At 36.1% G+C, this 12,922-nt stretch overlaps 1 protein-coding gene across 1 annotated transcript in view; it reads left to right on the top strand.

The window, feature by feature from the left end:
- The window catches only part of LOC144451526 (kelch-like protein 17), a 28,691-nt gene extending 16,041 nt beyond the window's left edge, over nucleotides 1-12,650 (top strand). The window contains exons 3-10 of the mRNA XM_078142399.1: nucleotides 5,960-6,081; nucleotides 6,486-6,707; nucleotides 7,637-7,753; nucleotides 8,357-8,570; nucleotides 9,455-9,599; nucleotides 10,412-10,668; nucleotides 11,135-11,390; nucleotides 12,334-12,650. Of these exons, the coding sequence (XP_077998525.1) occupies nucleotides 5,960-6,081; nucleotides 6,486-6,707; nucleotides 7,637-7,753; nucleotides 8,357-8,570; nucleotides 9,455-9,599; nucleotides 10,412-10,668; nucleotides 11,135-11,390; nucleotides 12,334-12,541 (1,541 nt within the window). The 3' untranslated portion in view covers nucleotides 12,542-12,650. The remainder of the gene's footprint in view (nucleotides 1-5,959; nucleotides 6,082-6,485; nucleotides 6,708-7,636; nucleotides 7,754-8,356; nucleotides 8,571-9,454; nucleotides 9,600-10,411; nucleotides 10,669-11,134; nucleotides 11,391-12,333) is intronic.
- Nucleotides 12,651-12,922: the final 272 nt, after the last annotated feature.

Here is a 12,922-nt window from a genome sequence, read left to right as displayed (position 1 = left end):
TGGCAATGGAATGAGTGTACCTTACTGCTCCACATAGCATTGACAGACTTACGCCTGTGTATTTCCCCTATGATCCTGACGTCAGGGGTAATTTTTGGTGCTTTTTTTTTGTAATCAAATCATATTTGGTTTGTTGGATTCTTCGAACAGCAATGGCATACTTCAAACTACATGGTTAATTATGATTAAATATTTTTCGGCATTTAGATATTAGTCCCCGATATTTTTCTTCATTCAGTCAAAGAAAATAGGAGTGATTTAAGGGGAAGTCTTGTCACTGAGTCGGTAGACGAATATTGATACAGTATTTCCCTGCTGAACAAAGGAAATATTAGTTAATATAATTATACCTCATACATCATTCAAAATTTAGGAAAAATTAGGAAAAATAATGGCATTTGAAAAAATGTTTTGACTCGAGTACCACAGAACCAGGGATGTAGACATAGAACGACCACAATATATCCATATTTTCTGTTCAAAGACAATAACTTGGCTTGTGCATGGTATAATAAAGTCAACTGGTTCCTTGTGTAATGGTTAGTACTCAGGATTAGCAGTTGGGAGGTCATGGGTTCAAATCCCACTGGAGGCACCAGGAGATTTTTCTGTGACTAACATAAACCCAGGGCAATTAGTGTTCTACAGACTCACTGTGTAGGCTACGTATTACTCTGATGTGTCTCACTCACAAGATGAATGTGAATTTTGGGGACTCCAGGAGTAATTACTCAAATACATAGTCGGGGATGAATACCCACATGAAGCCCATAGGTGCTATGTTTGCTGGGCCCGGGTGACTCCGGGATAGCCTTGGACTGACTGACAGTTCCACAGCAACGTGAAATTAAATGTGCAAGATAGCTCCAGACCCGAATGGATTTCTGTAGAAATGTGTGGGTGTACTTTAATATGTGCGTATTTGTCTGCAATTGTGTGATTGTCACAGAGCAATTCCCAGCACACAATAATATATAAAGAAAAAAGAAATAAACCTTAGGCCGATGCCAATTTGTTGAGTCTGAAAATGTTAAAAATTATGTCACTGCAAATTTTTCAATTACAGCTGATGATTAAAGATGTTTAAGTGTGTCAATGTATTAAAGTAGAATAACGTGTAGTTCTTTGTATGAGTCTGAAATTCGTCAGATTTGGCCTGAGGCTGTGTAACAGTTTCAAATAACTCCTGTAGAAGTCTATAATTTCAGAAAATAAGTCTGAATTCGCCGAACCGAAGATTTGGCTAATGGATTTAGTTTTATAGGTCGATATATAATTGTATTTCTTTTCACCTTTTCTTGAGTAGAGATGAATAATTGACTTGCCTTGATATAAAGCATTCACCTCACTATTGAATTACTGTACTTTATTTGATGTTGTAGGGTCAACATTTTGTAGTAAACTGAGTGATAGCGTGCAAGCTAAGTCAGTTATTCACCTCAGTATATTTACAGTATATTATGGTGTTACGTGAGTTTAGAAATTTCTGGTAAAAAAACAAATTGCAAAGTGATAAAAAGGAAGTGAAAAGTGCTGTGTTTTATTATCACACTGTACAATGTACATTAGTGTAGAAATTTAATTTGTATGAATTTAATTACTTTCTGAAAAAAAATTTTTAAGTCAACGTTCACCCCAGTGTACTTTGGGTATCATGGTGTCACGTGAGTTTGGAAATTTCCAGTAAAAAAAAACAGATTACAAAGAGATAAAAAGGACAAAACTGAAATAAAAAATGTTCATTATTTTATTTATCACACTTTAGTGTAGAAATTATGTCATGATTGAGTTACTTTTTAAAATTTTTTTCGAATTATTTAATTTTTGCAACAAGGTATGAACATGTGCGGTAGCTGAAATAAATGTAGTTTTGATTTTTTTTCTCATATTGTTACTTTAATATTTTACATTTTGTTATTTTTGTTTTTCATATTTGTCAGGGTTTAATAGTGGAAAATTGAAAAAGTCTGTCGGTATTGTAAAAATTGTAGCAATAATTGCTACTGTTACTGCAGCTAGTAAACATATTATTACTGTAGTACTTCGTTTTAAATTATTTTTTCATTACGACCCAGTTCGAATTAGGATTAAAATTGAGCTGTGAAAAATAATTTTGTGGCAATGCTACAATAAAAAAAGTCGGTCCAGAACAAAAAAAAATGATTCTATGTAATCCTTATATCTCCTTGTGTGCTTAGACACTTTGGATATGTTTCATTCAATCTGTCTGTGGAATGAGAGATTAAACAGGAATACCATAAGCACCGGAAACAGGCTATATATATCTCCACTGCTAAGATAATACTTGTATGAGAAAACCTGGGATTGAAACTCTGGGATCGAAAACCTGGGATTGAAACCCTGGCTTTTCAATAGCTAAATGTTCATAGTGTTTCAGATCGTCAGGAATTTGTGGAACCTTGACACAGGTCAAATTTAAGTTGCCTGTATAATTTTGTGTTTTTACATTAAGGATAGTTCATTGTTCCCTGAGTGTATTTTTACAACTGATAACCCCAGTAGCATTTCAAAATGGAATTCAGTTGAAGGCAGTATAATTTAATTGGTTTAAGTTTATATATTTCTTATGGGAATTCTGTCCTTGGGAACAACATGTTCTTTTATGTTGTGCTTTATCAATATAATATGGTTTGTCCACTGATAGTGAAAGAAATACTCCTAAAATACAAACAACAAGATCTTCTTGTGTATTCTTGTAGCATTATGTAGCTGATTTAAACGATTTCCAGTTTTTCGAAACCTCGAGAAGGAAATCTAGTTAAGTTGCATATTTTTCCGTACATTGTACCGTAATTTTGGTTGTGAATCATGGTGAAATGACTGGGGAACTCAAGTAGATTTTATCTAGTTTGATACTAACATCAACGTTAACAATATCACTAGTTGGGAACACTGATAAAATGACTAGAGACTGTATAGGTAGACTGTACCAAGCTAACAAAAAACACTGGTGTGGAGGAAACACTGGTAAAATGACCGGGGAACTCATGTAGATTATACACAACACTGTGACCTATTAATACCTAACAAAAACAATGATACCAACCATTCACTGCAAGATATAGGTAGTATATATTTCATCTAAAAAATAAATTCATTTACCTGTTAATGCAGGAGTTCCCTTTTTATCAAATTATACTACAAAACTCAACTGTTTTCAGACTTGTATGTAATCTTAATCAAAAGGCATTTTGTGCGTATTACTTAGTTTCAAGTGAAATACAATATTTTGTGCATTTTCGTAGAATTTGATCCATTGAAATGAAAATTGATCCCCTGAAGTGAAATACAGTATAGATTATAAATATATGTCACTTTCCCATGGCTTAGAACGTGATAACCCGTTAAGTCATTCACCTTAGTTAAATTTACATAGTTCATTGTACAATAGCTGTGATACAGAGGTTCAGTGACTCAGTCGTTACTATGGTAACATTGATAAAGTTAATTTTTGTCAGTAAAGGTATTACTCACACTCTATCCGTTTTCTATTTACTTTCTAAGTTTCTCTTTTCAATGTACTATATATTAAAGAAGAACAGGCTGAGTTTACTCTTTTGGGCGTAGTTTATCCATATTTGGGTGTAGTTTATCCATATTTGGGCGTAGTTTATACATATTTGGGTGTAGTTTATCCATATTTGGGCGTAGTTTATACATATTTGGGCGTAGTTTAACTGCATATTTAAAATATACTCCAAGTATTCTACTTACTGAAGCACACACTTAACCACCACTTGTAATTGACTGAACTCAAACCTGGTATTAAGATATAACATATAAATGATCTGATGATGTAATTTATCATACATATCAAAAAATATTCAAGCAAATCCCTACTATACATATATACCGATGTGTGTGTGTGTGTGTGTCTGTGTGTGTCTGTGTGTGTGTGTGTGTGTGTGTGTGCGTGTGTGTGTGCGTGCATGCGTGCGTGCCTGCGTGCGTGCGTGTGTGTGTGCGTGTAAAAAAATTAAAAACCCTTTACTGCAGCTAGTACAGTTCTAAAAGTATTGCCATGGTGATGAGATATTCAACAAGAAAGCCAAAATGAAGTCATAGATATTGATTTTTTTTTTTTAAGTTTGACACAGAACAATGGCCTAGAATCTAGACGATTGTTGATTTTGAATTTTAACACAGAACAATGGCATCAGTGTACTGGACCAGCTGTTATTTTTGACAAATCTTATGTATTTGTATATTAATATAGAATTATGTTATGCAGGGATGTGGGTCATTTTTAGAGTAAATGTAAGATCGGAAAATCTAGACTGAAATATACTTCTGGAACTATAAGTCACCGAAGAATCTCATAAAACCCCATGATGCATATGTGCAAATGTGGTGTACATGTACTCTCAGCCCACTGGGGGTATTTGCACAAGAGCTTGTGGTACGTGTGGAAGTGCAGCCAGAAAACACCACAAACACAGTGCAAATAGCTCTGAGTAACCACACAGGCACTCATGTGGTATGGAGTTCTCTTTTTATTGTGTAATGTTTATCCAAAACAGGAAATTTCTATAAAAATAACACTTAATGATCACATGTCATGTACTAGGAATGATTGTACACTCATTTGCATATCATTTGCATACAGTTATACAATAATATATTTTGGTGTTGCACTGCAGTAAAATACCGCTAGTATGCCAGACTGAGTGCATTGATGTATCATGATGCAAGTATAATCACTGCAGCAGGTACCTATGTAGTAATAACTGACTCTAGCCAATTGTACACCTTACCTATCTACACTCATCGCCGTACATATTGGTCAGTGTTTTCACCTTGTATAAAATATCAATATGTAAATTTTGAATGTGTAATTCATGTAAATACATGTCGTTTACAAACACTAACAAAGAAATAGTAGTTACAAACTACTTGTGACTGATAGGTGAAAGATTAGACTGTACACTTAGGATGCCTTGTTTGTTCACCTCTATCAGACCATAACTGTACTAAACTGCCCAATAGCCTGCACAGTGCAACCAGATTTAGTTGCAGCCAATCAGATATAGTTATGCTGGAAAGGTATGCATAGTTAATATGTATGTAAAAAAAAAGCATTTTTATGGGTATTTTATTTCCATGGAAAAATGACACATGTGAAAACTAAAGGGAACTAAATTCATGTAAAAATTTCACATTATTTAACTTCATAAAAGATGTCAGATTTGTTACGTATTTTTTTTATCAATTAATCATTTTTTTTTTAATGATAAATGATACTTAAATGCTACTGTAGAAACAGCTGACATCTTAAACAAAGTTGAAAGTACTCAGACAGTGTATCCCCTTAGGTTACATACACAAGAGGGTGTAGAGACCCACTGTATGTATTCACTACTTCGTTGGTTCAATTGACTACATGTATAAGGTTATGAGGGTTGTATTCCCCAGGAGGTCTGTATTCCCAGAAGATTGAGTCCCCCTAGGAGGTCGTGCCCCCTTTTGAAATTTGAGGTCTTGTTTCCTTAACAAAATTAAGCTGAGCTTTTCATGCAAATGAACTGTTGAACTGAGTTGCAATGGCAGTAGTATGTACATATCTGTGTGTTCTTAAAAAATAAAAAATTCTTTTTTTGAAAATAGGGTGGGGGGTATTTTGATATGTACAACATGTTTGTTTTGTTATGCAATTATCATTCTTGTAAGAGCCTCAGGGTATTTACTCAGAAATGATGGAAGCATATGGGGTCACTGACTTTGCTCACAAAGCACCTAGGGTCAATGACCTTAGTTCACGGAGGGCACAGTATTGCTTTGTAGTATTTCTAGTTGCTTGCTTTTCTGCATACAAATTGATAATGAGAACTTAATCACTCCAACCCAGCCAGGATTATCAACACATGGGTATGTATGGATTCTGGTATTAAAGCCTCATTTCATTTTTAAGTATTTTCAATTGTCTGCTTGTTTGTTGTAGGTGACATGAGTGAATGTCGACAGCCAGAGATCACAATGCATGATGTGGATTGCCATGCTTTAGAACTTTTAGTCAAATTTGCCTACACGGCAGAAGTTACCGTTACTGAGAAAAATGTACAGGTAAGTGCAAAAGAGGAGGAGAGAGGGGGAGGTGGAGACAACAGAGAGAAAGATAGAGAAAAGGAAAAACATGTGAGGGGGGGGGGAGAGAGAGAGAGAGAGAGAGAGAGAGAGAGAGAGAGAGAGAGAGAGAGAGAGCAAGAGAGAGCAAGAGAGAGAGAGAGAGAGAGAGAGAGAGAGAGAGAGAGAGAGAGAGAGAGAGAGAGAGAGAGAGAGAGAGAGAGAGAGAGAGAGAAAATATTTCATGCAATATTTATGTTAGGCTTTTGTTTATTAGCCGATGCTATTTAATGACATGCAAATAGTATGCAAAAAATATGTTAATGTTTATGATTATCAACTATTTAAGAGTTGCGAGTGTTAAATGTACATTTTGAAAATTACTTTCTTTTTGACATTTCCAGACTTTGTTACCTGCTGCTAGTCTCCTTCAGTTACATACCGTGAGAGAAGCTTGTTGTCGTTTTCTGATGGACCAATTAGATCCTACAAACTGTCTAGGAATAAGACGATTTGCCGACACCCATGGCTGTTATGAGCTCCAACAAACATCCCATAAATTCGCTCTTCTAAACTTTACAGAAGTGTCACAGTCGGAAGAGTTCCATCAACTGCCAAAACAAGAAGTACGTCAACTCTTTAGCTGTATTAAAAGATTTTATTTGAACAATAGTTTCGATCTGCTCAGACAACGGATTGTTACTTTTGAAACGGATACTTTTGCTCCATGTCAATGACAACGTGATCTGTTGTGTTTAGGTAGTTAGTGGTCAATGTCTTTCCTAGATCAGTTTGCTTTGATATTTTGTGACTATGTACATAGAGTTGAGACTATTCACATTTGTTCATTGGAAAACCATATCTGTGTTTATCTTTTTCTGTAATTTTATGTTTGGAAAAAAGTCATCTTTTCGTTTCTTTGAAATCACTAAACTTTGCTTTGCAATTCAGTGTGTATGTACCAACAGTTGAGTCAGAATTAGTCTAGAGGCTATCCATGGCTTTGAATCCTTCTTCATGTCTAGAGGAATAAGAAGCTGAGATGGAATTTGTGATTTTATAGGTATTTTTAGGGAAAAGATGATCTTTTTCATTTTCTTTGAAATCACATTAGTTTGCTTTGATATTTGGTGTGTATAGATGAGTTAGGATTAGTCTAGACGCTATCTATGACTTTGAATCCTTCACCACATCTAGAGGCACAAGGAGCTGAGATGAGATTTGAATTTCAAACAAAACCACCCACAATTAATATCATGCTTGTGTTAATCATTCACAGAGTTCTGCCCGATGATAATTGTTAGTGTTTATTGTGGTCAGTTACATAATGTCCAAATATGGTACATTGTCATTTCAGGATGCTGTGCATACACTGCTTACATCATTCTAACAGTTTGGGTTTATGCATTAATTTTTGCATAAATAACTTTTGATTCATGACTTCTGATTCCTCTAGTCATGGAGAAGGATTTAAAGCCGTGGATAGCCGCTAGACTAAGTCAGGATAGATTAATAAGTATATTATGTTGTCTGAATGACCTTCTGTTTATTTCAGGTACTAGATCTCATTTCAAGTGACCAACTGAATGTAATGTCAGAAGAACTTGTCTTTGAAGCTGTTATAAGATGGATATCGCATGATGTCACCACTAGGGGGCAGTATACAGCTGAGGTGAGGATCATTATTTTCATATACCGTTTGTGCCTATACAGGGGATTTCACAAACAGAACTCTCCTGAGAATTTTGCTTGAGAATGATAGATTGACTGATGTTATAAGTCATGTACACAGCCATGCACACCTTGGTAGGTTTCAAGCTGACTGTGTCTATTAAATATAGTAGACATATATAATAATTATTTCATAATTGCTTAAAATTCACAACTTGGTTCGTGTGCAATATAGTATATATCGTATTACAATGTTTGGGTTATTTATGTGCAAATGACTTGTTAGGAAAAAAGAAATTATAAATGTTGGAAGATAAAATTAAAATTTAAAGTCACACTGTGTTTTTGTTAAGGGTGGTAAGTAGGTAAAATCCATCTGAGTTCTCCAGTCATTTTACTGAAGTTTTCCACCTATAATACGATATTATGGTATAATGTATGGGAAACTATGCAAGTTTATCAGAGTCCTTCCTGTTAGGGGTTCCCTGCCCATAGCAAAAACACTGAATTAAGTTAAGACTAAATTGTAATCTGCTGTGTTTAAATACTGTTGTACATCTACATGTAAATTAACTTTTACTTTATTTATATCTTTTTCTGTCAGTTGACAAAGTTTGTTAGACTTCCTCTGTTGAGCAGAGATTTTTTTATGAACCATGTTGAGAGCAATAATATCGTGAGAACTTGTGTTGAGTGCAAAGACTACTTGATAGAAGCCATGAAATATCACCTATGTCCTGAACAACGTGCAATATTACAATCACCAAGGACCAGGGAAAGAAGGGCTGAAGGATTGACATCCATGTTATTTTCTATTGGTAGGTTTCTGCTTTTAGTCTAGTTTTGTTATACAACTGCTGACATCAGACTGTGGACAAAGAGAACCTGTTACAAACAGGGAAAGTTAACAAATGAATTGGATTAATAATACTTGACTCAGCATGTTAGAACAGAGACTGTATTACACACCATGGTTTGATAAGAACAGTTTTATAGCCTCTTTATTGTGTACAAGAAATGCCAGGGGAACCAGAAATTTGTTTGTGAACGTGAACTATTATGTAAAGTGGCCATAAAACTGTTCTTATCAAATGATAGAATGAAATACAAGTCTCTGTATTTCCAACATGCTGTGCTAAGTGTTGTTAATCCAATTCAGTTGTTTACTTTCCCTGTTTGTAACAGTTTCTATTTGTCCACGGTCTGCTGTCTGAAGTTGTAAGACCTCAGAACTGCAATCGAATGGTTGCAGAACTGAAGCTGAGGATGACAGTACTTCTGGTGTGCAGGCACACTCTCAAACGACAATCGACCTGTGGTCGCTTGTGAAAATAGCAGAATTACTCGAGGATCTTGCAGCCAGAGTGTTTTACCTGTAATTTATTGATGAAGCTTTCCTGTGGAAAGTGGAGTCCAGAAAGATCAAAACTCATCTTGTATCATTTTTCATGCAATTTATGGCATTTAAAATCACCCTATAGAATAGACAATCATGTTTATTCATGGTTGATGCTTTGGATTGTCTCTGCAAAAATCAACCTTTTACTATGACAGTCCAGATAATGTTTAAATTCCATTATGTGCACAAAAACCTTACAAGTAATGATTGGTCAAACCAAAATGTAGTTAACTTATTCAAATCTTCCACACTGAAAATATCTTTATTGAGATAACTTTAGTTATTTCCTGTTTGGCATTACAGGTGGAGGTAGTTTATTTGCTATCCACAGTGAATGTGAATGTTATGATGCCAGAAAGGATCGATGGACAACAGTTGCTCCCATGACAACAAGAAGAGCTAGACTAGGTGTAGGTGTCATTGCTGGACAAATCTATGCTGTAGGAGGGTATGTTATCATCTTAGCATGTAGCCCAGAGATTTATCATTGGCTTGCTATTTTAGCAATCCTACATTGAATGACAATTATTCTACCTTTGAAGCACAGAAATATGTTTTGAATTTGAAATTATCACCAACAGCTCAAGCCTCACAGCTCTACTAAAATCTAAGTGGGTCTTAGCCCCCCCCCCCCCCCAGCCCCCCCCCCCCCCCCCCCAAAAAAAAAAAATAAAAAATAAAAAAAAAATAAAAAAAAAATAAAAAAATAAAAATAAATAAAAAAAATAAATAAATGAATAAATAAATATAATAAAAAAATAAAAATAGTTTCTGGTCATGACATTTTGTCTAAAGTGGTGTGACGATACGTTTTTTTGTTTGTTTTTGTTTTATTCTCAACGAACCTGTCACTCAATCTACTACATCATCATGTATTTATGGCAGTTATTGTTCTTTTTGTTTAGTACTTTAGAGCAAGCGTGTGTGCTTGTTCATGATTGACTCTGCAGTTGTCTTCACTGCAGTAGGGAGGGTTATTTTTGTGTTTCCCCTCGGATCTGCAACCTGCATAGGCTGGACAAACATGAAAAAAAGACCAACGCAGGGGTATTTAAGTGATGCGCGTGCTGACCAGAAAGAATTCTTTTTTTTGGCCTTACATTTGTACATTGACTCAGGCACTAGTAATTTATAATCTTTCTAATTTAAGTCATGTAGGAGCTACAATTACATCACTATGTCATAATTGTAAATAGTTTTGATCACAGTGTAGGAAAGCACTATTGAAGTCCTGACACTATAATTTGATTATACTTGCAGGTATGATGGTACAAATGACTTGGCATCCGTAGAGTGTTACTGTGTTTATACTAATATGTGGCAGACAGTTGAACCATTGGGTACAAGACGTAGTTGTGTAGGAGTTGGTATTATGAATGGTTTGTTGTTTGCCATGGGTGGTTATGACGGTGCATCGTGCCTGAATAGCTGTGAAAGATACGATCCACTTACGAATATCTGGACTTCTATCGCTCCCATGGTGATAAGAAGACGATATGTCAGAGTAGGGGTTGCAGGTTAGTCTCTCTTTTTGTTGTATTATTAAAGGGACATAAGCACATCACAACTACATTATTTTGAGGTGTAATTTTTGTTGCATACTTAGATTTTATTCCCTAACATTTTTCTTAGTTCAGCCAAGGAAAGTACAAGTGACCTAAGAGGCCTTTGTCACTATGAGTCGCTAGACGAGTAGTGACAACCATTAGGTCACGAGTATTTTCCGGCTGAATGAAGAAAAATATTGGAGAATAACATAATTATACCAGCACCAGTAATATCAAAGACAAATTGGGGAAAGTAATGGCAATTTTGAATGTTTTGACTCATATTTCAATATGCTATTTCCAAGTGTTATTTATCCAATACAGTTGTTTACATTCCCTGTTTGTGAAAAGTTCCACTTGTAAATGCTTGCCTGTCACTGGTTGTACAATCTACAATTTCCTTCATATCTCTTCACCCTCTGACTTTGTATTTCAGATGGCTGCCTGTATGCTGTAGGTGGATATGATGGTTCAACTCATCTCTCGTCCGTAGAGAGATTTGACCCAACCACCAATAGATGGACAACAGTGGCTAGTATGTTGAGTCGTCGCAGTAGTGCCGGCGTTGCCATTCTTGACGGAATGTTGTATGTTGTCGGTGGCAACGATGGGTCATCGTGTCTTAGTAGTATGGAGAGATACAACTCTAGACTGAATCAATGGGAACCATTACCATCCATGAATGTCAGAAGGTATGTATACAGGTTTATGCTAATAGATTAAAAATACACTAGGTATGTGTTCATCAGAGAAAAAGTTTTGTCATCGTTTGGCCAGGGTGACCTGTCCTTTCTTGAACAGTATTACACATTTGCACCATCAAATATTACATCATTGCATTTTGGGTAGAGTTACCATTTATTGCTGAAACGATGATTTGCACTAAATCTGTTAGTGTTCAAAAATGTCTAAAAAAAGCCTGTTGTTTTCCCATGTACTATTCTTACACCGATGAAGTGACCTTTGACCTGGCCTCACGTTACCTTCCTTTTCTCAATGTTGTCACATAATCAATCGTACCACTATGTTGATGAATATTTGTATTTCTATCGTGGCCAATTGTCAGTTATTAAGTCTGATGAATGTGCCCCTGTGCTGTATTGGTGACCTGTTAGAGGGTAAGACATTTACTGTGTGGGGCTTGTAGAGGGTGCTCGATGTGTAGTGTGTTGAGCAGCTAGAGGGCGCTAGTAATGTGCTGTGATGTTCAGCTGTTAGCGGGCACAAGAAATGTGCTTTGTTGTTGAGTTGTTAGAGGGCGCTAGACATGTGCTGTGTTGTTTAGCGCTTAGAGGGTGCTCGACATGTGTTGTTGAGTTGTTAGAGGGTGCTAGACATGTGCTGTGTTGTTTAGCGCTTAGAGGGTGCTAGACATGTGTTGTTGAGTTGTTAGAGGGTGCTAGACATGCGCTGTGTTGTTTAGCTGTTAGAGGGCGCTAGACATGAAATTCCTGTTTGCATGAGTAGTTTAGTATTCCTTAGACTCACATGTTGGGACTATGTATGAGCTTGATTATTTTCAAGAAGCCATCACCCAAGAAAAGTGTCTTGTCAATCAATTACCATAGTTTCCAGACATTGAGCATAACTTGTTGATGTGATTATTAGTAATCAAGCAATATGATTTATCTACAGGAGTACTCATGATGTGATAGTAATGGAGGGATATCTGTACGCTATTGGTGGCAATGACGGAAGTAGTAGTCTCAACAGTGTGGAGAGATATGATCCAAATACTAATAAATGGACGATGATATCATCCATGACTACAAGACGCAGTAGTGTTGCAGTCGCTGTAGCTGATGTTATATCAATACCTTTACTAACTGCAACCAATGTTTGATGTTGTAGTCTTCATAGCTGATGTTTTATCTGTACCAATGCTGACTGCAACCAATGTTTGGTGATATTGCTGTCTATGTAGCTGATGTGTTATCGATACCAATACTAACTGCAACCAGTGTTTGATGTTGCAGCCTTTCTTGCTATTTTATCAGTACCAATGCTAACTGCAATGGTAATGTTTGATGATGTTGCAGTCGCTGCAGCTGATGTATTATTAGACTGTAAGATACGTCGTGACGTTTCGCCCTCACCGGCCTCCTCTCACACGTGTTAGGGGTTGGCCGATGTTTGAGGGTGCACCGTCACGGCGTACCTTACAGACTAATGTATTATCAATACCAATATTTACTGCAACCAGTGTTTGATGTTGCAGTCGCTG

Source organism: Glandiceps talaboti, chromosome 21 (assembly GCF_964340395.1).
Source record: "Glandiceps talaboti chromosome 21, keGlaTala1.1, whole genome shotgun sequence".
NCBI lineage: Eukaryota > Metazoa > Hemichordata > Enteropneusta > Spengelidae > Glandiceps > Glandiceps talaboti.
Note: the sequence above shows the minus strand (reverse complement) of the source record. Positions and strands in the feature narration are given on the sequence as shown.